The sequence below is a fragment of the Apiospora marii genome (genome assembly GCF_038362585.1).
Source record: "Apiospora marii strain CBS 49790 chromosome Unknown utg000002l_segment0_segment0, whole genome shotgun sequence".
Taxonomy (NCBI): domain Eukaryota; kingdom Fungi; phylum Ascomycota; class Sordariomycetes; order Amphisphaeriales; family Apiosporaceae; genus Apiospora; species Apiospora marii.
Genome location: NW_027117373.1, coordinates 107,381 through 133,943, shown reverse-complemented (window position 1 = coordinate 133,943; position 26,563 = coordinate 107,381). Strand labels below are relative to the sequence as shown.

General features: G+C 58.1%; 11 protein-coding genes across 11 annotated transcripts; 4 read left to right on the top strand and 7 right to left on the bottom strand.

Annotated features, from left to right (window-relative positions):
* Positions 1 to 1,869: 1,869 nt before the first annotated feature.
* On the bottom strand, positions 1,870 to 2,916 carry PG985_001730 (uncharacterized protein; the record flags this gene model as incomplete). Its single annotated transcript, XM_066821499.1, has 1 exon — positions 1,870 to 2,916. One exon carries the CDS (start codon positions 2,914 to 2,916, stop codon positions 1,870 to 1,872), a length of 1,047 nt encoding a protein of 348 aa, XP_066688931.1.
* Positions 2,917 to 4,004: 1,088 nt separating this feature from the next.
* PG985_001729 (uncharacterized protein) lies at positions 4,005 to 4,899 on the top strand (the record flags this gene model as incomplete). The annotated part of the gene is made up of 3 exons (XM_066821498.1): positions 4,005 to 4,107; positions 4,318 to 4,505; positions 4,741 to 4,899. The coding sequence occupies 3 exons, from the start codon at positions 4,005 to 4,007 to the stop codon at positions 4,897 to 4,899; spliced, it is 450 nt and encodes a 149-aa protein (XP_066688930.1).
* Positions 4,900 to 6,531: 1,632 nt separating this feature from the next.
* Positions 6,532 to 8,182, top strand: PG985_001728 (uncharacterized protein; the record flags this gene model as incomplete). Its single annotated transcript, XM_066821497.1, has 3 exons — positions 6,532 to 7,153; positions 7,219 to 7,489; positions 7,558 to 8,182. The coding sequence occupies 3 exons, from the start codon at positions 6,532 to 6,534 to the stop codon at positions 8,180 to 8,182; spliced, it is 1,518 nt and encodes a 505-aa protein (XP_066688929.1).
* Positions 8,183 to 8,430: 248 nt separating this feature from the next.
* Positions 8,431 to 10,296, bottom strand: PG985_001727 (uncharacterized protein; the record flags this gene model as incomplete). Its single annotated transcript, XM_066821496.1, has 2 exons — positions 8,431 to 10,133; positions 10,185 to 10,296. The coding sequence occupies 2 exons, from the start codon at positions 10,294 to 10,296 to the stop codon at positions 8,431 to 8,433; spliced, it is 1,815 nt and encodes a 604-aa protein (XP_066688928.1).
* A 465-nt stretch (positions 10,297 to 10,761) lies between these two features.
* Positions 10,762 to 10,941, bottom strand: PG985_001726 (uncharacterized protein; the record flags this gene model as incomplete). The annotated part of the gene is made up of 1 exon (XM_066821495.1): positions 10,762 to 10,941. One exon carries the CDS (start codon positions 10,939 to 10,941, stop codon positions 10,762 to 10,764), a length of 180 nt encoding a protein of 59 aa, XP_066688927.1.
* Positions 10,942 to 11,466: 525 nt separating this feature from the next.
* On the bottom strand, positions 11,467 to 12,688 carry PG985_001725 (uncharacterized protein; the record flags this gene model as incomplete). The annotated part of the gene is made up of 2 exons (XM_066821494.1): positions 11,467 to 11,847; positions 11,876 to 12,688. The coding sequence occupies 2 exons, from the start codon at positions 12,686 to 12,688 to the stop codon at positions 11,467 to 11,469; spliced, it is 1,194 nt and encodes a 397-aa protein (XP_066688926.1).
* Positions 12,689 to 13,045: 357 nt separating this feature from the next.
* PG985_001724 (Lactose permease 25) lies at positions 13,046 to 14,884 on the bottom strand (the record flags this gene model as incomplete). Its single annotated transcript, XM_066821493.1, has 3 exons — positions 13,046 to 13,709; positions 13,802 to 14,576; positions 14,662 to 14,884. 3 exons carry the CDS (start codon positions 14,882 to 14,884, stop codon positions 13,046 to 13,048), a joined length of 1,662 nt encoding a protein of 553 aa, XP_066688925.1.
* Positions 14,885 to 15,492: 608 nt separating this feature from the next.
* Positions 15,493 to 18,311, top strand: PG985_001723 (carbohydrate-binding module family 35 protein; the record flags this gene model as incomplete). Its single annotated transcript, XM_066821492.1, has 2 exons — positions 15,493 to 16,256; positions 16,538 to 18,311. 2 exons carry the CDS (start codon positions 15,493 to 15,495, stop codon positions 18,309 to 18,311), a joined length of 2,538 nt encoding a protein of 845 aa, XP_066688924.1.
* Positions 18,312 to 18,864: 553 nt separating this feature from the next.
* Positions 18,865 to 21,620, bottom strand: PG985_001722 (interferon-induced GTP-binding protein Mx3; the record flags this gene model as incomplete). Its single annotated transcript, XM_066821491.1, has 3 exons — positions 18,865 to 19,085; positions 19,214 to 20,708; positions 20,772 to 21,620. 3 exons carry the CDS (start codon positions 21,618 to 21,620, stop codon positions 18,865 to 18,867), a joined length of 2,565 nt encoding a protein of 854 aa, XP_066688923.1.
* A 1,539-nt stretch (positions 21,621 to 23,159) lies between these two features.
* On the bottom strand, positions 23,160 to 24,187 carry PG985_001721 (uncharacterized protein; the record flags this gene model as incomplete). The annotated part of the gene is made up of 2 exons (XM_066821490.1): positions 23,160 to 24,032; positions 24,119 to 24,187. 2 exons carry the CDS (start codon positions 24,185 to 24,187, stop codon positions 23,160 to 23,162), a joined length of 942 nt encoding a protein of 313 aa, XP_066688922.1.
* A 587-nt stretch (positions 24,188 to 24,774) lies between these two features.
* PG985_001720 (uncharacterized protein) lies at positions 24,775 to 26,535 on the top strand (the record flags this gene model as incomplete). The annotated part of the gene is made up of 1 exon (XM_066821489.1): positions 24,775 to 26,535. The coding sequence occupies one exon, from the start codon at positions 24,775 to 24,777 to the stop codon at positions 26,533 to 26,535; it is 1,761 nt and encodes a 586-aa protein (XP_066688921.1).
* Between the last annotated feature and the right edge of the window lie 28 nt (positions 26,536 to 26,563).

The window sequence follows — 26,563 nt, the reverse complement described above, 5'->3', positions numbered from 1 at the left end:
CGTGGAGAGAGTGGGTCCCCTACTTGGGTCTTGCCTTGAACCAGACGGTTTGCAGACGACCACCAAAACCAAACGCAAACGCGCCGACATGAACTGTAACAAGCTCGCGTCAAGTACACGACTCATCAAGCTGAACACGAGCCATCATCTGACATGGAATCCAAAGCTGAAATGATCGAAGCCCTAACTGTTGGAAATCCTTGGATGAGACCTTTTCCCTTCTTCGGGCAGGCGGCACGATCGCATGCGCATGCGATTTTGGCCGGGCCTCCAATTTTGGGCAACTTTGACGTTCAACATTGGACCTCACAGACAACGCCGTTGCTCTTGCCATCCCTGCCACCCCTGTTATGCCTGTGTTACACCACCACCAATTGATCTCTGCAAGCCACGTCGGGCGCAGTGCAACAGACATGCAGAGACTCATCGACCCAAAAGCTTGTCGTCGTTCCCTCCAAACGAGACCACCCTATGATTACCTAGAGATTGTTGGTTTGTGCACACACACACACAAGTGTCCTTCTCGCCTTGGGGAAATAGATCGCCCCATTGGTTTCAGCCGGAGCTAACCAGGGTGGGATCATGACCAGTCACAGCTGCCAAGTTCTTCCAAGGCCACCAACCCGTCCTGACGACTTTTGCCGGAGCACAGGCCCGATACATGGACGCGGGCCTGCACAAACGTGCCATCACTAGTTTCTGATCCTTTGGCCTAAGCTCACATGGTATTTCGTGGAATTCCATGATGATCCCTTCGGGCTACAGCGTGCTGGCCAGTTTCCCTTTGATCTCATCCACCGCTTACCAGAAATAGCGGCGCTATCGGCTCCACGGGCTCTGCTATCCATGGTTCGTGGCTCGCAGCACCAAGCAGCAGCTAGCCGTACCACTCTGTTGGGTTCGTAACTACTGGTGGTTCCGGGGCCTGGTCACCATTGGGTCGCTTCTTGGCGAAACAGTCAAGTGTGCAGGAGCCCAGGGCGCCTATTCACCGGTTTGCCCCAACAAGCGACTGCGTGGCGTCTCCTTCACAATCATCACATCATGGGACGCGGATGGGATTCCCAGTACCATCTGTGCTCAACGCGTTGCTACCCAGAAGAAGGATGAGGCCTGCCGTTTGTGCGGCATAACATTGCTCTTGTTGTCCACATATCTCCTCCTAATTACTATACATGAAGTCCAGAATCTCATACGTCCCACTAAGACGGCAAGACGAGCCTGTCGGGGACTCTACGCTGCGGGTGACATGCAAGGATTTAGCGGCTGCCCGGAGGGCTGTTGTTTCGTGCCCATCCATCCAGACGGGTCGTCCGGGTATTTTCACCTGGCCGTGGCGGGTTAATTGCCAGTGCACCACCTGGTCCTGCAATACCATCTTGATTCGATCCCCAAATGAAGATTAGATGAACCACTGACACCACACGATCCCGGCCCGATATCGATGGACTCTGGGGACAGCAGCATCGACACTATGAGGACCCTGCCCAATTTAGCATCCCCTGCGCCCCCCGGTCTCGCCAAAGACTATTGCATGCTCGAGTGCATAGCGTGTGCTACATCCACGATGGTGCATATATTAGCTGCAGCTGAGTTATTTTCTTTTTCTAACAGTGCGTATCCAACCGAATCACGACATCAAAGACGAGTTTCTGGCTCAGCCATCGAACAGAGGTACCCGGGCCGGTCATCCCTCCCGTGGTGGCTACCTGCCCTGTTTTGAAAGTACAGACTATCTTTTCTAGATTGAAGAGACTTGAGACTGTAAGTAAACCATTCGTTCTGGCCCAATATGGTGATCTTTTCTAATTGGGAACCCAGTGACAGCAGCGGAAAAGGGACGAAAAAGGGACGAAGCCGGTACTGCTGCTAAAGGGCTGTCCAGAGGTGATCTTCCACCACGTCTTGGACGACCTCATGAAGCTTTGCACGATGGCGGAGGACGCTCTCCTTTCTCTCGTTGGACAAGTCCTCGTCGTACTTGCGGCCCAGGTTGTCCGTGATCATGTGCAGGTAGCCGTACCGGACGCCGCTCCGGACGGCGGCCTGGGCCATCATGCCGATCTCGGGATCCACAAAGTCGACTTGGCCGACGAGCTGGGCGTGCCAGCTCTTGGTCTCGTGTAGCACGCTCCCCAGCGTGACGTGTGTCCCTTCGATAACGGTGCCGTTCCCGCGGCGCTCGACAGATGCGCTCAGGGCGCTCGCCCACTCCACCACTCGCCCGTGCACCAAAGAACGGCCGCCCGTCGCCAGCCACATGTTGGGCGCCACCTCGGGCTGCAGTGCCCCAAGCTTCCCCAGGTACAAAACCTCCTTGATCCCGAACCGCGACGCCAGCGTGTGCACCACCTCGCCCGAAATGTCCCCCCAGAACGCCGGGCGGAAGCCTAAAAACGCCACGCGCCGCGTGCCAAACGACTTGACGATCCACTGCCATGGTCCGTCGCCCGACCACTCCGTGTCTGAGCCCGTCAGGCGCGGCAGATACCAGACCAAACCGAGGACCACCGTGTCGACGTCACGCCCCGGGAAGTCGCCGAGATTGGTGGCCCGAAGCGCCATCTGGGTATCCGAGCACGACGCCGGCTCGAAAAAGACGCGCGAAGAAGGTGTCAGTTTGCCGCCGCCGCCCCCCTGACTTTCTCTGATTTTGAGATAGCCGGCGATAATCTCGGCGTAGTGTTCCACATGGTCGTAGCCGGGGAAGCACTCGATGTAGAGCGTCTCGCCGTCGACCCGAGCCGTCGGCCTCTCCCAGTTGTACGGCTTGTCCCTCTTCTCGCCGTCGAATGCCACCGCCCCCGAGGTCGCGTGGCGCGCATAACGGCCCCGTACCACTATCTCGCTGTAGACCCGCTCCAGGACGGCCTGGTGGACCTTGATCTCCAGATACCGGGGGAGCGAGGCGCCCATGGTGTGGTTCTCTACAGTCGCCTCCCTACGAGGACGCATCCTCTTGCCCGGGACATAATGAGTTCTATCACAGCAACAAACGTGTTAGCCGACTGGGAAGCCGTTAGAATACAATGATAACGGCAACAGGCGCCCTCGCCGAGACGTGACGAGAAAAGAACACCTACCGATCCAGATCCGATTCGATGTTGTTGGTGCTCAAAAGATCCAATGATGAGGAAAGAAGATTCCCTGGGCTTTCAGCTACCGCCTGGATGCTTAAAGATGACCCCATTATGCGAGGCCGAGGAAGATGACGCCGAACTCTCGTGACTCGTGTTTTATCCTTTCTTTTTGCCTGTTTGCTGCTAGTCCAAAGTTTGCGTTCAGTAGCGAGGACAGATCGTCGGTGCCTTTTCGTCCCAATTCAAGCGGTCGCTGGAAGGGTTGTCCTTGAAAGCCCCGGAGCCTTTTTTTCCATGGCAGCTTGGGACATAAGCACGCCTTCCCCTCCTGTCGCGACCCTTTTCCCGCATATGGGAAAGAAGAAGGATGGAAACCCCTGAAACCCCGCCGAGCCCGCCTTTCATCCACCCCTTTCGCCCGGCTGACGCTGTCAGATTACAGACTCCGCGTCCTCTACGGGGGGGTCTGCAGAACACATGCACGCCTGTGGCCCGGTATTTATGCGCTTGCTGGGCTATGGTGCACTACCCGACCCCGGAGGCGGCGCATGCCCAATGGATGCGGCCTGTATAGACGAGAAACCCACCGTAAATTCCCCACCAGCCGGAGGACGATCGCGAGCGTGTCGCTTGGGCCAAGAAACCTAAATTCCAGATACGGTATTTGGGTAGCATTGACATGCATTGGCAATGCAGGATTGCGCAACTTTCTGAGAGGCAGGCGCGGTAGGTGCTTATTTCCCCTGTAGGTTCGGCCATAGGGGATGGGATTTTCAGATGGCCTTTCTTCGCCTCTGGTCCCAATTGTCGGATTCCCCTCGACCTTGCCAAACAGCAGAAAACCCCAGCACTCGACAGATATTCTACTATCAATTCACACGTCTGTCCGAATTCGAAGTCGCGTGGACTTGCGAGGCTTGCGTCATGGCATGCAACGGCCTGCATCCCCGCGTGGGCATCTTCGCCCTCATCACCGACGAGCAGGGCCACATCCTCATAGGACGCCGACTCAGCGCCCTGGGCAAAGGTAAGTAAGCTTAAGATAGCGAAGAGAACCAAATCCCGATTCTCTTGGCTTTTCCTTTTTTCCCCTTCTTTCCCTACAAAATCTGGCCCCTTCTATTTTTCAGCCAAGAATTATCTCCGGGGGGCGAGTCCGCCATCGTCCCGTCCCATGTTAAGGTTCGCCAACCTTAGTAACAAATTACCAATGGTCCAGGACACTGGGGATTCCCAGGCGGCCACCTGGAGCAGGGCGAGGATTTCGCCACCTGCGTGGAGCGCGAAACGCTCGAGGAAACGGGCCTACGGACCCGGGCCGGCAAGGTGGTCGGCCTCACCAACGACCGGTTCCCCGAGCTGGACAAGCACTACGTCACCGTTTTCTTGAGGTGCGAGCGCAGCGACCCCCAAAAGCAGCCCCAGGTAAGTTTTGGCATGTTCTTGTTTCTTTTTTCTTGCTTTCCTTTTGCAGATGCAGTATCGTGGGGGAGGGCCTCGACGCGTCGTCTGTCTGGGCATCTGATCACCACATTCCCGACCGCGGGGTTGAGGTGGCCCTTCACCTGTTGCCAAAGTCCTTTTTGTTTTTTCTCTCTTTTTTCTTTGTGCACGACCACCCGGCTAACCAATGCACTGGTATCCCTTTCCCTTCGAACAGAGGCTAGAACCGACCAAGTGCGAGGGCTGGGCCTGGAAGAGCTGGGCGGAGATCCAGGCCATGGCGGAAAGGCAGAACGGGGTCCAGGAGTTGTTTTTGCCTGTTGAGAATCTGGTGCGGGAGAACCCGCGGCTCCTCGAGGCGATCCAATCGGAGTAAAGGGGGAGTTTGTTCTGATTGGATGCGGCAATACATAGAGTTGCAGACTGGCGGCGGCTCATGGTGGTTCGAGATGCGCATCTAGCCAGTCATCGGTAGGCTCCCACCTTCATCTTGTTTTGACGCTTTGGCCCTATCGCGGTATGACTGCCGCTCCAATAAGCGCGTTACTTCTATCGCGGGCTGCAAACTTGGGCAGAACGGATAGGGGGAAGAGGGGATGGCCACGAGCATGATGATGATGCATCTAAGCAGTCTCAACCCTTTCGCGCATCATTCACTGTCCTTGAGGCCTCCTTCCGTAAGGCTAGTCTCTCGTCTTCATCAACATCGTAGCCTTATTCCTGGCCCTTCTCCTGACTTGACAAACGTGATCAGATGTCCGAGGCGATAAATGGAATCCTCCGTGTCCGTCCTTGTCGGTTTAATAATTCTCGAATCCTGCCACGTGGAACGGTTCATCCCACTTCCAAGAGATCTCACATGACATGAGTTCGGGTGATTTACAGTGTGGCCAGGGCTTCTCGTATTCATCTCGCACACAGCCTTGTTGGCCCGAATCACGAACGAACTCTCTGTGACTTGAGCTGAAATTTGGAAAATGCCGCTGTGTCCAGGTTCAAAATTACGCTGTCAATAGCCAGTGGGACATTGTGATGGCCCGGTAACTCTAGGTAGGGACATATCATGGATTTTAACTTCTTGGGATCGAGGCCAATCCATACCTCCTTTACCTTGGGACCTGAATGGAGGCAAAGTACCCCTTGAACAGATCATGTACCATGCACCCCAATGTAGGTTTTGTTGAAGTATCCGGCTGGGTATCCCAACTAGCAATGGTCAAAACCATTACTGCGACGCAGGCCAGATGACTCCCTTACCACCTGAGAGGGCAAAGTTCCCCTGTGCGGCTTGGTCTCTGGCAATTGCTGTTCTTCATCTTGGTTTTAATTGGCCCACAGGCAGATACCTGGGTTGCATGAAGGCACAGTTCTGTTCTCCTCTCACCCTACGGCTACAAACACAACCTCTCTTTCTATCTCACATATGACACCCGAAATTCGATATGTTGAGACATCTTGAGACAGTCGGTGCCTGACAACAATGATGCCATATCCCCAGGCAACCATCGCTGCTTGCTCTTGGTGCAGCGCCCGCTGGTAAAAGGGAATTAGGCGCTGATAACCATCCGCCCACCCCTTATCTCTTTCAAAATGAAGGTTACATCGCATAGATCACTAGCTTACTACTACAGCTACTGGGAAGGGCGAGAGACGTTCTACTTGTACGTCTCGCAGTCACACAGGCCTTCCACAGGACATTTGACACTCTCATGGCGTATGCCTCGGGACTCTGAGCGGCCAAAATAGGCTTTCGTTACCATGTCGGTGTCTTGCACGCAGTGTCCTAATTGTCTAACTAACCAACCAAAGTGTAGTTGGCTGGTATACCCTCATAGCAGATTCCTCGTCGGTTGGTTGAGCAAATCATTTCGTGACGAATTTTGGTGTTGTAGTGATGTGAGCCCGGGATCTCATTATCGATAAGCTGAGCCTGCATCTTCATCTACCAGGGCTTCTACCGCCGACCCTTCCATCAGCAAAGCATCAACCAAAAACGACGGCTTCAAACATGGCGCCGCCGCAGCTCTCCACGCTGCCCCCGGAGCTGCTCGACCAGATCGTCGCCGGCATGGACCCCACAGACAGCGCGTCCCTAGCGGCCCTCGCCCGCACGAGCCGCCGGTTCCAGGCGCTCGTCACGCCGACGCTGTACCACACGGTCGCCTTCAACATCGAGACGGCCCTGGAGGTGAGCACGGGCAGCCGCCGGCTTCTGGCCTTCGTGGGGCAGATGCTGGCGGCGCCCGACCGGCTCGCGCCGCTGGTGCGCGACTTTCGGATTGAAGGCCCGCCCGAGGTGGACGACGACTTCTCGCTCGTCGCGGACATGGTGCGGGAGCATCGGCGGCAGTGGCCGGACGAACACCCTATCCTCCGGGCTTGGGAGGCCGTCGAGGTCCCGTCGTGGGCCGGGACTAGGTGGGACGGGGCCGAGTATGTCGGCATGCTGGCCAGTCTGCTCCTGCCCCGCCTGTCGACCCTCCGCTGCTCCCGCTTTGGTGGCCTCGGGTCGTCCGAGGGGCTCCCTCTGGTCATGGAGATCATGGAGCGGGTGGCGGCCCAGACCCCGGGAGCTGTTACTTCGGGGGTGATGCCGTTCTGGCAAGAGCTCGAGGAGGTGGAACTCAATGGTAAGGTAAGACTGGGGCAATGTGCCACGCTGGGGCCTCGGGCTAACTCGAGAGTCCAAACACAGGCGGCTACGACGAGTATCCTTCGGGCCCAGACCCCATCGCCTTTTTTGCCCAGTGGCCGAGCGTGAGACGCATCTACAGCGCCGGCTACATCAGTTTCAACAACGGCAACCGCTGGGTCACGAGGGACTTTCGCTCGCTGCGGCCGTCGTCGTCGGCGCTCGAGTCGCTGGTCTTGGGGCCGGATACCCACCTGAACGACTGGCAGCAAGACGAGCTGCTACGCGCCCCTCGTGCGCTGCGGATATTCCGATACAATGTTGGCTACATTTAGTGATTTTCTCCCACCACCACTCCGCAAAATCCCATCGCTCGTTTGAATTTAACAAGGCTGTATGTAGCACCAACTTTGGGTTCCGGACCGAGCCGTTCCAGCGGTCGCTCGAGCACCAAAGGCACTCCCTCGAGGAGGTCTCCCTCCTCTACAGATACTACCAGTGGGGCTTCAACAGGAGCGGGGAGCTAAGCAACCACCACGACTTCGGCCCCGTCTCGCTCGCCGCCTTCGCCAGGCTCCGCGTCCTCGAAATCTCGCTGCCCTTCGTCTTCGGGCAGGCCGTCCTCTGCCTCGAGAACGGCTCCCGCCCCCGACGATGCCACGGTGCGGCGGACCCCTCGGCGGCGGAGCAGCGGGCCTGCGCGGCGCGGCTCTTGGAGATGCTGCCCCCGTCCGTCGAGACGGTCCGGTTCGCGCAGTGCTGCGACCGCTGGGCCTCGCGGCTCTTGGCGGGCGCGCTGGACGCGCTGGTCGACGAGGTCCGGGTCGGGGTCGGGGGCAGGTTCCCGGCGCTGCGGGCGGTGGAGGTGCATTTGTATCTCGGTTGCTACCCTCCTCCGGTATCGTACGGGATAGAGGAGTGTCTGGAGGCCAGCTTGTGCGGGGCCCGGGCGGCGGGGATGCGGGCGGACATCGTTGAGGAGGGGCATCTCTGCTCCGAGGATGCGTACGGGATGGCGCTGGACTGAGGAAGTCACGTTGGGTGATTCTAAAGGGCTTGAGCTAAGCAAGGAAGCCAAGAAGCTAGAACTGCTGGTAATAAACACGGGAACAGAAGTACATTACCAATAGGAACAGCTAGCTAAGACACGTCGCAGAAATAAGGGGCTCACCACCCTTTTCTAATTAGCATGAATCATTCTTTAAAAGAAAGAAGAAAAAAAAAAAGAAGGAAAAGAAAGATTGTGTAAAAGCGCTCTTAGGTAATTACGTTTATCTAATACTCTTCTTCATCAAATTCGTCTGTATCTGAATCTTCCCCCACAAACGGATCTGTATCTGAATCTTCCTCCGCAAACCGAAAATCTTCTATATCCTCCATATCCGCAATGTTGCGATTGTCATCCCGACTTTGATCAAACCCACTCCAGCTCAAGGGTGAGCGGGATGGTGGGAAATTAAACTCACACGAGGATGAACGATCCAGGTCCACGGGCGGGTCAGGAGGCGGGTCAGGACGCGCATCTTCCGCTACGCCCTCGCCAACTAGGAGTTCCACCATCGATGTCAGCCCATACTTCCAGGCCGCCTCCATGGCGGCCCCTCCCGTCTGAGGCGTGTGCAGCAACGCTCCGCGCTCGCGCAAGAGGCGGAAAATATCGAGTCGCTCCTGAACAATGGCCGACACGATAGGCGGCATGTTTTCCGCCCTCAGGACGTCGCCCTCTGTGTCTTCGCCGTTCGGGTCGGCGCCGTGGTCGAGTAGAAGCCGGATAATAGCGATTCGGCCTTTGATCACGGAAAGCTGGAGCGGATTGTCACGGCTGTCCCGAGTGGCTCGGTGCTTTCCCCGCAAGTCCACGTGGGCCTCTTCGAGTAGTAGCCGGACTATGGACTCGTCTCCGGCACGAACCGCCCTGCACAGCATCTCGTGAAGCTCGCCGACTAGCATGTCGGGCGCGGGCCCTCCGAGGTCCAGGCCCCTCTTGCCGTACGCCCTGCGGAGATGGTAGCGGACCGTGTCGGTGCTTCCGGAGGAGACGCTCCTCACCAGCCCGTCGCCCGGCATGAAATCTTCCGGGTCGCGACGGCGTTCAATTACGCCTTTTGCCCGCTCGCAGATGTCCACCCACGGAATAAGATGGAACGAGTCTAAAAACGCGTACACGCACGAGGCCTCGTCGGATTCGAGCGCAAACTCAATGACCTCTCGGTGCCCATTTTCCAGGCCATTTTTGATGAGCACTCCATGATTATACGGCTTGCTTTGTCTCGCTCTTACGACACTCATCAGGCCCATCGAGGCCAACCACCTATCGTTGTCTAACTCCCCCTCTTCGGGCGGCTCCAAGGCGCCCAAGATGGTCTTGATCATCTCGATGTCCCCGCGAATCGCGGCGACAACAAGCGGGTGATCGAACATGCAATCGTAGTCCTTGTCTTCTACATCTCGGGGCTGGCAGAACCGCACACCTTCCGCCACGAGCCGCTCGATATAGGCCGCCTTGCCCGGCCAGACCGCAGCGGACCGGACGTCTGCCTCCAAGGCCTCGTCCGTGGGTTCGGGCCCTCCACCCAAGAACAGCCCCGCGTGACTCGTCATCCCGGACGCCTGCGCCGCCGCAAAGGGTATCAGCTCCCGCACGTAGTGCCCGACCGCTTCGGTGCCGCTGTCGCCGTCCAGCTTGCAGATGGCCTGGGCCACGCGATGGACACGATGCAGTGGCGACCCCGTGGGCGGCCCTTGCAAGGCATGGGCGGAAAGGTAAGGGTAGATGTAGTTGAGCCAGTCTTGCTGGGACCGCCCTTCCACCGTCGTGGCGAGCGGAACATCGTCAAGGTTGTAGCTCGACCTATCACCGTAGTCGGAGAGCTTCTCATATGTATTAAAGCCACAGTCATCATCTTGGTCGTCTTGGGCGAGAAGATGAAAGATGTGATAGCGGAAGATGGCCTCGTCGACCAAGGTTTTGAATTGCCCTGCAAAACGATTAACTCATTGCCGGGGCCCATGGGGTTTTCGGTGTTTACGGTTGACCAGGCGCAGCCGCATTGCTCGTTTGAAGTCGCGAGATACGACGAAGAAGTAAAATGTGAGCTGCAGGAGCTCGGCGGGTAGCTGGAATAGGCGGAATGGATCCATACTTGGGAGACTGGTGCAACCGTTTCCGAGGGCACATGGATGATTAGTGGTTTAAGGAGTGTAGGTTTGTAATTCTCACGATGCAAGCACAGAGGATATGTTTGTCATATCCGTAGTGTCCTTCAAAATTGAACTTCATGAAGTTGGCGGGGCAACTTCTCGTCGCCCCGGATCGCAACGGTGGCAACTCACTATAACCCCTGCAGGCTTTTACGATTTTCTATGGGTTTCCCCGTCGGCACCACTCTTCACCGCCGACGCATGAGCCATGTCCCAGCGTGCTTTCACCGCGTCGTGCGGATGCCCCATCTGGCTATGCCGTTGGTGGACCCGCAGAGAAAAAAACCGCCGAAGGCGATGGGCTGGAAATAACATACTACATGCACTCGTACGGGATCCGGTCGGCCTGAATGTGGTACACCTCGCGCATCCTTGGGATGTCGGTATTCGGGCGCTGATCCATCGCTATGGCGACCTCGCCCCGTGCTGGCGTAAGAGCCGGGCGAGGTTCAGCCTCTCCCGTGCGACGACTGCAGCGATAGGCGCCGGGTCCTCCGCATCCGAATCGGCACCGTGGTCGAGCAGCAGCCGTACGATGGAGAGGCGGCCCAGTGTGCACATCATCAGCGCGCCCCCGATGTCCATCGGATCGTGCTCATACGGTCTATCGCCGTCGTTGCCAATAACGATGTGGTGGCGCTCCACGAGCGAAAAGTGCTAACAATGAAGGATATTTCATAATTCATAATGGGGGCAATGGGACTGACGACGACGATGGAAGTTGCCGATCACGGTACGGTGGCAACGCGGGGAGGATGCTGGGGCCTGAGAGTGCTGGTATGGACAAGGGAAAAGGGGTAGGGTGCACCGACGACAATAACATCTCATCGAGCACGAAGCGCAGTAGTCAATTCAGAAGCAAAAGAGGGCATGACCGTATGAAGGGTTGAGTTTTCAATTTTTTTTTTTTTTTTTTTTTTTTTTTTTTCATTTTCTTTTAAACTTATTATTTCGAAATCTAACTTTATATTAATAAATGTCGTATGAGAGGTAGTTGCTGGAACTAAAGCCGTCTTCAATTAGAAAAGTCCAGGGGGGCTCATCGGGCCTCATGCGTCGTGCTAACACGGCACCGACACAAGACCCTCCAGCCCACAAAGGCCAGCCCGTCTACACCCCGGCGTCGGCTCGAGCATCGACCTCAGGCCCCGTCGTGATCGCCTTCAGCCCTGTCGTGATCTCCTCCACCGCGTGCCCCGTGTCCCAGCGCGCCTTCACCCCGCCGGGCGGAAACAGGCGAAACGCATTTGGACATGGGCCAAACATACTCGGCGAGTCCCTGTTGATGACGCGCTCCCGCGAGGCAAAGGCCCGCCACATCCAGTCCTCCGGGTCCCGGCAAGCCCCGAGCTGGAGGTACGTGACGATCTTGATCTCCACCGTCTCCCCCTCTCCCGCCGCGCGGGGGCTCGGACGCTGCGCCATCTCGAACGTGTAGTCGGTCAGGCAGTCCCGGCAGCTGCCCTGGCGGTCGAGCCGTGTCTTCTCTCCCTGTCCCTTTCTAGAAGAAGAAAAGAACCAGTCCTGGAGCTCCCGGAGCTCGTGCAAGCCCCGTTTCTCCTTTGCCGTCTTGCCGCTTCCAAATATCGCGGCAGGTCTCGATGTGCTTGCAGAACCGCAGGCCCGGGCCGGACTCGTAGATGGCGGCCCAGTTGGCCTGCCGTGTCCCGTCGAGGCGCAGGTCGTACCGGACCGACACGAAGCACTGGCCGTCGAGCACGGCGACGGTCGGCTGGATGTGCCACGACCCGAGCTGCCCCGCCTTGAGCACCGACGCCGCGGGCAAGCCGAGGCCGGGACCGTAGCGGTGCTCGTTCATGACGAGCTGGAAGTGGTGGAAGCTGAAGTACCAGGCCGCGAGTTGTTTGACGGGGCGGGAACAGCTCCTGCACGGCGGCGAGGCTCCGGGCCATCCCAACCGGACGGGCCGGTCCTGGGAGTAGCGGTGGAGGTGGTAGCAGTTACTGCAGAAGTAGTGGCTCGCGCCGAGGTCCTTTTCGAGTCGACGGCGGAGTTCTACCCGTTCGTGCGGGCGCAGAGGCCACTTGGGCCAGAAGACGCCTAGGGCGGCTTGGCAGGTTACCCTCAGTGGCGCGGCGGATGTCGACGGCAAGTAATCGTCAATGACTCTTAGTATGTCCACGGGTAAGTTCATGAAGCGGGAGTCGGCCTGGAGGGACATTGCTTTCGTCCACGGCTTAGGTGGCTCCGTTGGCTGGTTCTTCTTGGCCATCTTGTCCATCTGGAGCATCAAGTCCATCCTGTGCATCTCGTGCATGTTGTCCATGTCGTCCATCTTGTCCATCGTGTCCATCTTGTCCATTTTGTCCATTTTGTTTGTGAGATGCAGGCGGTCTAGGTAGAAAAAATGGCGAAGACAACGATGCTGGGATTTATAGAATATATATACGTGTGTACAAGAGATCTGAATGGCAAATTCATCATCGGATATGATGTTTAATGCGAGTCGGAGATGTCGAAGTATGTGCAAAGCCGTGGTATTTCATATTCTAAATTGGGATTCGGATTGGATTTTACTGGTCGACCCCTTAAAGTTCAAGCGAAACCCGTCATAATCGAATTCAGCGTATAATTATATGGGCACAATTCCTTTCACCTGTCTTTAAGAAACATAAACCTAAGTCACTAGATAAGGCTTGCCCTCCTTGCAGAACAGTCATTGTCCTGGCTACTTCTCCCCAGCCACAACCTCGTCCATCACCTCGCCGTCGGCGCCGTCCAGCCTCCTCACCCTGACCCGCCTCTTCCGCGTGCTGGCCCTGCGCGGGCTCGGCGCCTCGAAGATGTCGTCCATCTCCTCGAGCGTGAGCCCCTTGGTCTCGACGAAGAAGAAGTACATGAACGCGAACTCGAAGCAGTCCCAGAACACGAAAAACACGTAGACCCAATACCGCCCCCGCCTCAGCGCGATCGGCGCGACGAAGGTGTTGACGAACCCCGCCGCCCCGCCGGAGATCTTGTAGGTGCCCATGCCCTTGGCGCGCATGTCGTTGCTCATGACCTCGGCCGGGTAGATGGGCTGCATGGACGTGAAGGCGGCGGCGAAGACGGCGCCGAAGACGAAGATGGACGCGATCGACGCCGACGACGACGCCCGGCTGCCCGTCTGCTCGTAGCCCGCCGCCGTCCCCGCCGCGACGGCCAGCGAGAGGATCAGTCCCGCCGTGGCGCCCAGCAGCATCTTGCGGCGGCCGATAATGTCGTGCATGCGCGCGCCCGCCGTGGCGAAGATGTAGCCTTCGAGGGCGTACATGATGTTGAGTAGCAGTTTCGTGTCGGCGTCCTTGATTCCGACATTGTCGAGGAGGTAGGGCATGTAGTAGGATACGACGCTGTTTCCATGTAAGCGCTGACTCCCAATATCATTCTAAATAACAAAGAAGGTTGCTCTGAGACGGGGCTTGTGATTTTAGAAAGAGCTTACTTGTTTCCCGAAAACTGCCCAAACCACGCGAACACCACGTTGAGCATCGTCCTGTACCGCCTCGCCCGAGTCCGGACCAGCACCCGCAGGTCAAAGAAGTTGCGCCACTCGGTGATGGGCTCGACTCGAAGCGACTCGATCATCTCCGACATCTCGAGATCGACGAGCGGATGGTTGGGGTCGCCGTTGGCATGGTACTTGACCAAGAACGCGCGCGCTTCCTCGTGTCGGTCCTTGCCCACAAGCCACCGGGGCGACTCCGGGAAGAACATGATCAGCACGGCCACGATGCCGGGACAGACCATCTGCAGCCACAGCGGCAGGCGCCAGTCCAGGTCGGTGTGCGACAGGTGCCTGTGCGCGCCGTAGACGGCCGAGGTGGCCAGGATGGAGCCGAAGTAGTAGAAGGTGTTGTACAGGCCCGCGAGGGTGCCGCGGTACTGCGGCGGCGCCACCTCGACCAGGTACAGCGGGCTGGCGGAGCAGGCCATCTGCGCGAAGAAGCTCAAAAGAAAACGGCCGCCGATGAAGATGCCCAGGTTCGTCGCCGTGGCCGTCACGACGGTGCCGATGGCGACGCCGGCCGCGCCGATGAAGATGAGCCACTTGCGTCCGAGCCAGTCGGCCACCCAGACGAACAGGGCGGCGCACATCTGGCCGACCTGAAAGATGGCGAAGACGATGCCGGTAGAGGCGGCGCCGTCCTTGGCGAGGCCGAAGTAGTTGGTGAAGTTGTCGAGGACGTTGATGGAGCCCATGAGGGAGCCGTCGAAGCCTGACAGATGCCCGGGTAAGTCAGTTACCCATTCGCGAGGGTGCAGACACAGGGAGTAATGGGAAAGCGGATGGACGAGACGAACCGCTCATTGTCGAGTTGAGAAAGCACACCGTCGCCAGCATGTACAGCTGGAGGTGGCCCTTTCCCCAGGGGTTGGGCTTGTGCTTCTCCATGATCATGGCAAAGGCCGTATTGACGCCCTCGACCTCGCCTTCTTCCAGTATCTTCTTGCCATCGTCATTGAGGGAGCGCTCACCGGCGTATCCCGCGGGTTGCGCATCTTTGGTGCCAGCTACACAAGCCATGGCGTGATGAAGCTTGGTGTTTCAATCAGGGCTTTGGACAGGCCGTTGCTGTATGCGTTTTAAAAGACCAACAGGGTCCCCAAAGACACTGGAAGGAAGTACATGACTGTAATATGCCACTCGGACAAGCATTGCTATTGCTGACATGCATGCATCTCTAAACGATTGACCCTCCCCCGCATTCGCAGATCCATGCCGACCCCAGATTCCAGTATCCCACGTTACATCCATCTTATCGCTCACCTTCTTTCGCTATGATAAGCTACGTATATCTTCGGCAGCCTTTGACCCGACGTGAGAAGGATCTAAAGATCGGCAACGGATAAACGGGCTCCAAGGCGACATAGTTGACCTTCGTCGGGGATGTCGGGGAGAGGACCCCGCATCGGGGAAGTGATGCACGTTGGGATGTGGTGCGACGCTGCAATGAGCAACTTTGAGTGCATGCATGTGCTTGGGTCACAATTGGTCACACCTAATACCATAACACACACTGGGGTGTTTCTTCTAAGACGGAAAACTGAAGTTTATTCCTTTTCTGTTCGATTCTAGCTTTTTACAATCTGGAACCCGTTCGTTTCCAACTCTTGAGAACTGAAATCACTTTCATGTCAGCGAAGGCCACCAGCGAGCTCAGCTCCATACCCCTCCGAGGATGGACTTTCAAACAGGGCCACCGATTATCGAATGAAGGATGGCTGGAAGCAGGCGACCCTCCGACAGAGATCCATCGGGACCTAGTACGGAGCGGCAAAGCCCCTGAATACAGGCAAGACTTCAATGAGCTCGCAGTGCGCTGGATCGGCGACGAGACCTGGACCTATCGTACAACATTCAATCGGCCAGAGCTGGGGCAAGATGAGGGGCAAGAGCAGGGGCAGGGAATCAAAACAGTCCTCAACTTTCAGGGGCTCGATACCTTCGCATCAGTCTACCTAAACGACGAGCTGATCCTGGCCAGCGATAACATGTTCATCCAACACCGGGTCCACGTAACATTGCGACCGGAAAACACGTTGGAGATCGTCTTCGAGTCGGCGCGCCTCAAGGGGCTGGAACTGGTCAAGCAGCACCCCGAACACCGGTTCATCGTCCACCAGACCGAGATCTCGCGCGGGCCGGTGCGGAAAGCGCAGTACCACTGGGGCTGGGACTGGGGCCCCATCATCATGAGCTGCGGCCCGACCAAGCCCATTACGCTCGAGACGTACGTCTGCCGGCTGGAGGGGCTGCGGGTGATGTACGAGCTCTCGGCGGACTTGAAGCGCGTCCACGGTACAGTCCAGGTCCAGGCAGAAGGGGTGGGGGACTGCGAGCTCTATGTGGAGATAGTCAACAATCAGACTGGGGAGGTCGAATTGTCCACCACGAGGTTAAATGTGGCTGGCGATAAAAGAAACCTTTATAAGACACCATTTGAGCTACGAGAAGTCCAGCTTTGGTGGCCACGAGGGTAAGCCATTTCAGTGTTCATTCGTTCTTATTCCAGTGTTCATCCCGCTTCCCCATTGTCTCATGGGAGGAGTAAGCGTTTTTTCGGAAAGCTCCAATCATTCCTTCTCGATAGTACTAACGCTGCGAGTATAGGTACGGGCCGCAGTCACTGTACACGGTCAGGGCCGTCGCCCGGTCGGGCACCCACACACTGCACAGCATCTCCCAAACCACCGGCTTCCGCCGCGTTGATCTCGTCCAGGAGCCCGACGCGCACGGCCGGTCCTTCTACTTCCGCCTCAACCACGTCGACGTCTTCGCCGGCGGAAGCTGCTGGATCCCCCTCGACAACGAGCTGTCGCGCCACCCGGACAACGCAACTTCCTACCGGGACTGGATCCGGCGGGCCGCCGAGGGCAACCAGACCATGGTCCGCGTCTGGGGCGGCGGCGTCTACGAGCCCGACGCCTTCTACGCCGCGGCCGACGCGCTGGGCGTGCTGGTCTGGCAGGACTTCATGTTCGCCTGCGCCAGCTACCCGGCCGCCGACCCGGCCTACCTCGCCAGCGTCGAGCGCGAGGCGCGCCAGAACGTGCGCCGGCTGCGGTACCACCCCAGCCTCGTCGTGTGGGCCGGCAACAACGAGGACTACCAGCTCGTCGAGCGCTACGGCCTGCAGTACGACCCCGACGACGACGAGGACCCGCAGTCGTGGCTCAAGACGGATTTCCCGGCGCGCTACATCTACGAGCACCTCCTGCCCCAGGTCATCGCGACGGAGACGGCCGGGACGCCCTACCACCCCTCGTCCCCCTTCGGCAACGGCAAGTCGACGGTGCTCAAGGTCGACCCCACCATCGGCGATATCCACCAGTGGAACGTCTGGCACGGCACCATGCAGCCCTACCAGCAGCTCCCCGACATGGGCGGCCGCTTCGTGTCCGAGTTCGGCATGGAGGCGTACCCGCACCTCGAGACGCTGGAAAAGTGCATCACCCGGCAAGAGGACCGGTACCCGGGCAGCATGGCCATGGACTTCCGCAACAAGGCCATCGGGCACGAGCGCCGCCTCGTCTCGTACGTCTCCGAGAACTTTCGGCTGCGCCGCGACTGGGAGGGGTTCGCGCACCTCAGCCAGGTCATGCAGGCCGACGCCGTGGGCTGCGCGTACAGGGCCTGGCGGCGGCAGTGGGGCACCCGGGAGGGCGGCCGGAGGTGCGGCGGCGTGCTAGTGTGGCAGCTCAACGACTGCTGGCCGACCGTATCCTGGGCTGTGGTCGATTACTATGGTGTGCCGAAGCCGGCTTACTACGCCATCAAGCGCGCCATGCGGCCCGTCGTCGTCGGCGCGCAGAGGCGGTTCCGTGATTGGACGATGCGGCCGGCGGATGAGCTCTGGCAGCGGGACACGAGTCATATCGACATGCGAGCCCTTTGGGAAGACGACGTCCGCTACGACGTGTGGGTGGCGAGCAACGGGCAGCAGAAGGGGGACAAGGGGGCGATGAGGTTGACAGTGAAGTTCGTCTCGGTCAAGACAGGGGAGGAGGTGGTGGAGGCCATCGTCAAGGAAGTCCCGACTCGTCTCGGCAATGGCACCGCCGAGATCCTCCACGATGCGCGCGTGGAAACACCGGCGAAACAGGATAGTCGCGCCCCTTTCAACCCGGCCAACGCAGACCCGTTCGTCATACACGCCACATTGCACGATGCGAATGACCAGCTCGTGTCGTCGGACTGCTCCTGGCCCGATCCCATCAAGTACCTCGGGTTCGCCGACCGCGGCGTCCGGGTCAGCTATCCGGACAAGTCCACGGCCGTGGTAACGGTGAAGAAGCCGGTCAAGGGATTCGTGTTCAGCGAAGTAGCCCAGGTCGCCCCGTTGAGCGATAACGGGTTCGACATCATGCCGGGGGAGACGTGGGAGGTCACGACGGCGTCGGATTACCCCATTGATCAATTGAAGTGGCGATATGTCGAGATGGATGATTGAGATGTTACTAACAAGGAATAACAGGTGTAACACCATCCCGATTAACATGGCAATCTTTGACAACCTGGAAGCTTGGCTACTGACAGAGGGGGTCAATTAGCTCTGGCAAAACCTCAAGAGCGTGTACATGCGTACAACTACCTATTAACTAGCTACGTGATCTCATCGTAAACCTCTATCATACATGCATAAACTTTTTCCGGGTGATTGTTCTTCTCGACCCTTCTGCCCCCTTACTCCTGGCAACATTGCTCAAAATCAAAATCCGCCTTAGCCAAACACGCGCATGTAGCCCTGACCATGGACCATCTGCATCGAAAGACATAACCTAGTCCCTGCCAGTAAGATGCCTGGGGGTAACCAAAGGCCCCTCCTTGATCCAGATCCTGTGCTGACCAACATCAACAAAACACGAACGTTCCTCTCTTTGCAAGCGCGCACGCTCTCTCGCGAAACAATCCAGTCCTTGCAACAAGTAACAAGCAAACCAATCCATCTATCGGCACACATCAAGACCAAATCTCCTACAATAGAAGGCAGAAACACAGACATCTCAAACCTCGTCGCCCATGACACTATCCTCGTCGACGGTGTCGCTGGCCAGTGCTCCGCCACTGTAGAAGGGGCGACGGGCCCCGCCGCCGCTGATCTCGAGCTGGTTGATGGAGTCGATGGCCTTCTCGAGCTTGTTCTTCTCGCGGCGCAGCTGAGTGCGCTGGGCAGCAATCGTGTCGTCTTCCTCCATCAGGCGGGCGTAGATGGAATCGTCGCGACCTAGAGCAGGGGAAACCGAGTCAGCATTCATGTCGTGCAAAGCAAAGGATGGGGTAAGTGGGGGATTAGGAGAGGAAAGGGGAGAGAGTGTGGGATTAAGGCAAACGAATAACAAGAACCCTGCTTACCTGCTTCGCTGATCTGCAGCTTCTCGTCGAGGAACAGGTCCAAGGAACGACGAGCAATCGGCTTGAGCAGATTCGCATTCATGCTGATGGCTACGCTCCGCATAAAGTGCATGGAGGCGGCAATATAATAACCGCGCACGACGGCGGCGACCTTGATCTCGGCCGAGTAGGGGTCGTCCCCCAGGCGCGGCAGGTGCTTGCGGATGAAGTCGTTTTGCTTCGCCTTGTCTTCTTCACTGTTGCCGTTTTGGACATCCCAGGCGAAGCCTGCGACTCGCAGCCGGTTCATGTTACGGGCGCGGCGCAGCACCGCCTCTTCTTGCTCCTTGTAGCGCGTGTACGTCTCCTCGTCCGTGACGAACATGCCCTCCATCTCGGCCCAGTACAGGTCGGTAAGCTTGGCGGCCTGCAGCTGCGCGGCCTCGGCGATGAAGGAGCCGAGGTGCTCGCGCGACGTGGAGTAGATGTTGCGCCGGATGAAGCTCTGCATCGATGTCTCGAGAGCGCGGTAGATGACATTCTGGTACAGCGTCATGGTGTGTTGCCGGTAGGTTTCCAGTGCCGGATGCCAATTCTTAATGGCTTTCTGGATCAGGGGATCGTACACGTTCTGGGGGATGACGTCGGGCGGCATTCCGGGGGTCTGACACTTTTGAATCTCCTGGCGGATCGAGATAATGCTAAGACCTTGTCTGCCGAGGTTGTAGAACTCCCGGAATGGGGACCTGTCCTCGTTCGGTACCGGCGTTGGCACTGGTGTCGCGCGCATGGACTGTATACCCCTTGGCCAGTCGTTCTCTGGCTTGACAGGAGACATGTCAGCCGCACCACGAGAACGCTTCGAAGGCGTGCCGCGGATGGTCGAGTCACTGGGCCGACCTCGTTTTCGGCCAGTTGGTGTATCTGCCATGGTGTTGGATGAGGTGTCATCATCCGACATGTTCAGGTCAATGACGGGCGGGGGGTCGTCATCCTTGACGAGGCAGGTCGGCTTCATCTTGGTGAGGCAAGCCTGGAATTGCTTGTTGAGGGTGTTCCATTCGGACAGGAAGGTGTTGTCCTTGATGCCGTCCTTGACCTCCGAGTAGAACCGCAGCAGGCTGGATTTGACCTCGTGTTCGACGTTGTGAGGCAGCTCGGGAAGCTCCGAGAGTCGATGCTTGACTTCCCGGAGGCGCTCGTTGATCTTGAGCTTGATCGAGGGCAGACTTTGGGTAAATGCGTCACTGAGGCGTCGGGAGATAAACTCGGTCAACAGCTCAACTCCGCACCGGTCCAGGAAGCTGTTGAACTCATTAGGCCAATCGCTCGGGCCGGTGTGGAAGAAGCGCTCCTCCCACTTCGCCGCACTCTCCAACGCCTCGTCCGGCGGGCGGGAGGTAATGAAGTAACCTTGGCCAACCGTGTGCTTCTCCCCTCGGAGGATGGCAAGCCAGGACGCTGTGTCTTGGATCAGGTCGGCTTTGGTCATGATACCGATGGTGCGGTTTTGAGCCTGTTGTTACCGGGTTAGTATGAGTGGGGTTGCCAAGAAGGTACGGAGTAGGGAAAGACATACTCTGGCATCGCGGATGATCCCAAGCGAGATGGAGTTCTCCGGGTCGTGATTCATCGGTAGCGCCCACATGATGATGGCGCGCTCGCGGCGGACGTAGTGGCTGGTCAAGTTCTTCACAACCTGTACAATATACTCATCCTCTTCCTTGGAAGGTGCCAAAAACACACCAGGGAGATCGTAGAAGCTGAGATCGGGTAGACTTGGTCCCTTGACCTCGAGCGCCACGATGTTCGGCGAGAACTGTGCCTCCGTCTCTGTGGCCGCATCCTCCAGGGGAGTCTCCTTAGCATAGGCGCCCTCTCCGGGGACGAAGAGCTCGGAGCTGCGGCTGTGGTTGAGGATGGCGACCTGCGCCCAGCGAAGGACTTCCTCAATCTCTGCCTTGTCGAAGATGGTCTTGAAACTCCGGGTCTCGCGGTGGGGCTTCTTGACCCAAGGGGGGAAAGGGTTGGCCTTGGTCACGTCCGATTTCCGGATGGGGCCAGTCGGGCAGTAATCGTAATCCAGTTGAAGTGAGACGGTACACTGCCAGACAGGCTCTCGATTCCGACTCAGGCGGATATGAATGGGGCACCGTGTGCAGACGCCACCAGAGCGGGGGAGGTTGAGCTCGGCGAGACCAGACATAAGACTCGATTTGCCAGAGGATTGATCGCCAACCATGACGAGCTCGGGCAGCTCTGCGACATGCTGTATGCCGAGCTGCTGGAGCTCTCCGACCGTGTCGTTGCAGGCCTTCAGCTTGGCGCCGATATCCGTGAAGCTGTGGTGACTGAAGCTTTGCTGCATATCGTCGTGTGATGAGGGCACGCTGTTGCTGCGTACGCTCTGCCGAACGCGCATCTCCATCATGAGCGGATCTTCAGCTTCACTCTGTCGGGTCTCATAACTAGCTGTGGGATGGTCAGTTTGCTGAAGCCGACAAGGGAAAAAAAAGGGAAGCAGGTACATACGGGCTTCCGAACGGTGAAACTGGCTTCGCGTTTGGGGGATTCCCACGGAAGAGGCAGGGGGTGCTTCTGAGCGGAGGAATTGAGATCGCGCAGGTCCTCCAACTGACGACGCAGGGGGCGCTTCTGAGCGAAGGAACTGAGATCGTGCAGGTCCGCCAACCGCTGACGCCGGCGGCATGCTTCTCATTGAAGGAGGTGGCAATGAGGGAACTGCTCTGATGGCGGCCTTCTCTGAGGGCGCAGACGGTGAGGAATAACGTTCCCTCTTGACCGCAAAGTGAGGGTTGTCCATGATGCCTTGCAACCAGCTGATATAAATGTTAGTGCAAGGTACTGGGTGGCGGCGCCAGTGGCAATTGAGGGAGGAAAAACTTACTGAGCAGGCAATCTGGAGATGTGATGTGTTGTACAAATGAATGGGCGACAATACCAGAAACGAGCGGACGTGAAATGGGTGAAATACAAGTGAAATGCTCAAGCAAACATTCCAAGGTACCTTGCGGTGACAGGCAGAAACCTGACAGATCAGAATACACCAAGTCAGGTTGGTTGGTGGTGATGGTTCTGGCGCGTCCAAGGCGTGTTCAATTGGGGGGAGTGGAAGTGGTTTCCAAGTGCCACTGCTGCAAGCCGTCTCGCGTGTCCTGAAGCTGCAGGTCACAGCCAATTCTCGCCTTGCCAATAGCGTCTGTTAGCGGAATGACCTGGATTGCTTGCAGGTACTAACAGCAGCGATCTGTGCACCGAGGGAGATCTCTGGACCTGGGCAGTTTTTCAGGGACAGGAGTCGAGTGGCTTGTCGTGCTTGTTTGCTGGGGTTCGAGGGTGGGGTGATGGCCGTCGGCACAGCAATTCACAGGGCCCCATACAAATCTTTATGGGGGGTCGTGAAGGCGAGGTGAACTTGGCTGGTTGCAACTTGTCCACCCCGGTCAAGCCTAGCAAGCAAAAAAGCAACAATAGTCGCCTTCCACTGCTTGCACTCGAAACTCGAAGCTAGAGTGCTTGCATTAGTGCCATCCAACCAGTTGAGAGGATCGGGATTGTCGAGTCGAAGCCAAGATCAAAAGCAATTGCCAAGGGACCGGCACATTACACTGTAGCAAACACACATACTTGCAAAGAAACAATGCAATTCAACGTTACAACTAGAACAGATCTTGAAAAAGAAGTCAATCGACCTCTCAAGGATATTGCAATGAAATCAGATTGTATATATGCCCCTAAAATGCCATCCCTAAGTACACAATGCACCACTGCTCCGCTCCTCTGTATGCCAAAGTAAAATTGCATAAACCAAATCATGTCCTCCAGCATATATAGAAGCAAGTCGTGTATTATGCTTACGTCGTATTCGATTAGTATGGTTCAAGAAAGTCGGAACTCAATTCGGTCTGGCAGGGAAGGATCAATCCACTATTTGCATTTCTGTTAGCTATCTTGTGCTCTGGCGGCCCAGCTCTGCCATCTCATACGCACCATTCCGACCCAAGATTGGCCCTCCGTCCTCCTCGTCTCTGACGCGGCTCCAGCCGCCGCCCCTCCGCTCCTCCCACTCCCGCTCCTCGGCCGAGCCCGGGGCCGGGTACGGCACGTCGCACTCCCGGCTCGAGAGCCGCGGCCAGTAGCGCCGATAGCTCCAGAACGCGACGGTGATGCCCAGCAGCGAGCCCGTGCACACATCGTAAACGTCGTGCCGGTAGTCCTGGCAGCGGCTGATGGCGATCATGGCGGCGCCCACCAGGGGCGCCAGGCAGAAGAGCGCCCGGCCCAGGTCCCGCCGGTCGCGGAAGATGCGCAGCTGCCCCGCGAGGAAGAGCGCCGTGTAGCCGAGCCCCGCGAAGCTGAAGCTGCTGTGGCCCGACGGGAACGAGCGCCAGCCGTCGTGCAGCGTGTGGCTGTCCGTCTCGGTGCAGACCGTGAAGTCGACCAGCGTGTGCTCGAGCGTGCCCGGCTTCGGCTTGCAGCGCGCGAGCAGGTCGGGGCGGGGGCGGCCCACCGTGTTCTTGACGACGTCGGTCAGGAAGCTGGTCAGGATGACGGCGATGGCGAGGCCGAGGACGGTGGTGTGGTGCTTGTGGAACGAGGCGCGCGTCGACAGGTTCACGAGGACCACGGCGACCAGCGGGACAAAGGCGGCGTAGACGACGTTCATGAAGACGGGGACTCGCTCGACCTCGGCGTGGGGGAAGGAGATGGCCAGGTCGGAGATGGAGAACATGCGGTGGAAGGGCTCGACGAGCAGGGCGATCACGATGTAGGCCGTCAGCAGGGCTGCGAAGCCGGTGTAGTCGGGGGCGTAGGAGTTCTGCACATTGGGGGGTCAGTTGCTTGTTCGTACTTCAGGGGGCTGCTGTAGATAGACAGAATTATAAACCGCATCGGCACACTTACAGTCCAGAACCGGGCCAGGGCGCCCAGAATCCCCCCTGTGGCGGCGTTGCTCCCATTTGACGGCGCCATAGCTGCAAGTCACCGTCGACGAATGCTTTTGAAGATGTTCCAGAGCATGTTCGTGGGTGCGCCGCCAGTGACCTAATAAGTGGTGGTAAAGAGTGGGCTGTTGGAAATTAAGACATGGGGATCGCGTGCCTGGTGCGAATGACGGGAAGATCGACGTAGCTGCGCGCTTGGAACTTGGGAAAGCTGGCCCTTTCTGGTGCTCAGCTGGGCGCTAGCCACTTAGCGGGCCAAGGCCTACCGAAACATCTTTTAGTAGCTTGGCTCCATCTGAAGGCAGCTCGTTTACTGTGTCGACGAACAAATTTCATGATAATAGAATCTATTGATATGGATAGATTCAGCTATCTTTTCTCTTGATTCTGTAAGAGACTGAAAGGTACATCATCAACTGATAGCAGGTAATCTTAGTTGGTGCATGTCTCATCTAGCCGTGCAAGCATTGGTGCCCCACTAGCACTCACCTAGGTCAACAAAGTTGTTTGTTGCATCACCAAAAGTCAAACTTTCCGAGCTCTCGTTGCGAGCTCTCAGCCAAACTACACACCCCCAAAAAGTCGCCCACGCCGCGCTGTGCTGCCAACGACACCATGCTCCGGTCTACACACAAACCCTCGGGCAACGCCCCTCCTCCTCTGCCGCCAGGATGGACCGAACACAAGGCGCCGACCGGGCACACCTACTACTACAATGCCGCGACGAAAGAGTCGACCTACAAACGACCTGGGCTCACCGAAATCGCCTCGCCGGCACCACCACCTCCGCCAATCGCCGGCGCGAACCCCAACGCGAGCTTCCTACAACATTCCGCGATCCCCAACCTCTCCAATCCGGCGGCTGCGAATGCCTGGCAAGCACAGTTCAACGCTCCTCCCCAACACCAACAGAACCAACGCGGCGGCTTTGGAGGCAGAGGCGGTCGCGGCGGCAATGACAGACCACGACCGCAACCGCGGGACAAGCCGAAGTCCAGTGTCCCGATCCCCGGCTGCGAGCCCTGGGTGCTGGTATACACCAAATATGGACGCCGATTCGTCTACAATCCCACCAAGCAGGCGAGCTACTGGCGCATACCCGAGAAGGTCATGAAGGGCGTCATCGAGCTAGACATCAAGGGCATCCAAGACAAGGCCACGGGAGATAAGAGCGCGAGCGCGGAACCGACGACCGAAGCCAAAGATGGCGACACTGAGATGGCCGAAGCGCAAGAGGCAGAGGAAGAGCAACAAGAGATAGGGTCCGATTACGAAGAGGTCGAAGTCACCGACTCGGAGGGCGAGCACGACGACGATAACGATGAAGACGGCGAGCACAAGTCGAAACGCCAACGGACCGAAGAGCCAGAGGAGGAAGAACAGGGACCCGTCGAGTTCAGCGAAGAGGACTTTGCCGCCCAGCTGCAGGCCATGGGCGCCGACTACGGCCTCGACCCCGGCGAATACGACGACGGCGACCCCGACGCCTGGCCCGAGGGCGCCGAGGGTCTGGAGATATCCGAGAGCGACTCCCGCGAGCTCTTCAAGGACTTGCTGGCCGACCACGGCGTGAACCCGTTCTCGCCCTGGGAGAAGCTGATCGACGAGGGGTCCAGCTTAGTCGATGACCCGCGCTGGACGGTCCTGCCCAACATGAAGACTCGCCGCGAGGTCTGGGAGGGATGGAGCCGCGCCCACATCCAGCTCTCCAAGGAGCGCCGCGCCAAGGAGGAGAAGAAAGACCCCCGGATCCCGTACCTCGCCTTTTTACAGGCCAAGGCGAACCCCAAGCTGTACTGGGCCGAGTTCCGACGGAAATACCGCAAGGAGCCGCCCCTGCGCGACACCAACCTGGCCGACAAGGAGCGCGAGAAGCTGTACCGCGACTACATTGCCCGCCTGAAGCTGCCGCTCGAGACGCAGAAGAAGGACCTGTCGGCCCTGCTGCGGGGCGTGCCCCTCAAGGACCTCAACAACAAGACACCGCCCGAGAACCTGCCGTCGCAGCTGCTGTCCGACATCCGCTACGTCAGCCTCCAGGCCTCCGTGCGCGATCCCCTCATCCAGGCGTACATCGAGACGCTGCCGCCGCCGCCCGAGGAGGGCGAGGCCGTGGACGACGAGGCGAGCCGCAAAGAGCGGGCCGAACGGCGCAAGCGTGAGGACGCGCTGCGGGAGCGGGAGAAGGCGGTCGAGGAGCAGAAGCGGCGGCAGCGGAAGCAGCTCGAGTACGGCCGGGCGGTGCTGCGGGAGGAGGAGCGGGAGCTGGAGAGGGCGCAGCACGTGGACGGGCGCAGGGGGATTCAGAGCCAGTTGTTGGCGGAGAGGGAGAAGAAAGGGGCGGATGCTGGGGTGGAGGGTGGGGATGAGGCATAATTGCATATAATATGTTCATGAAAACTAG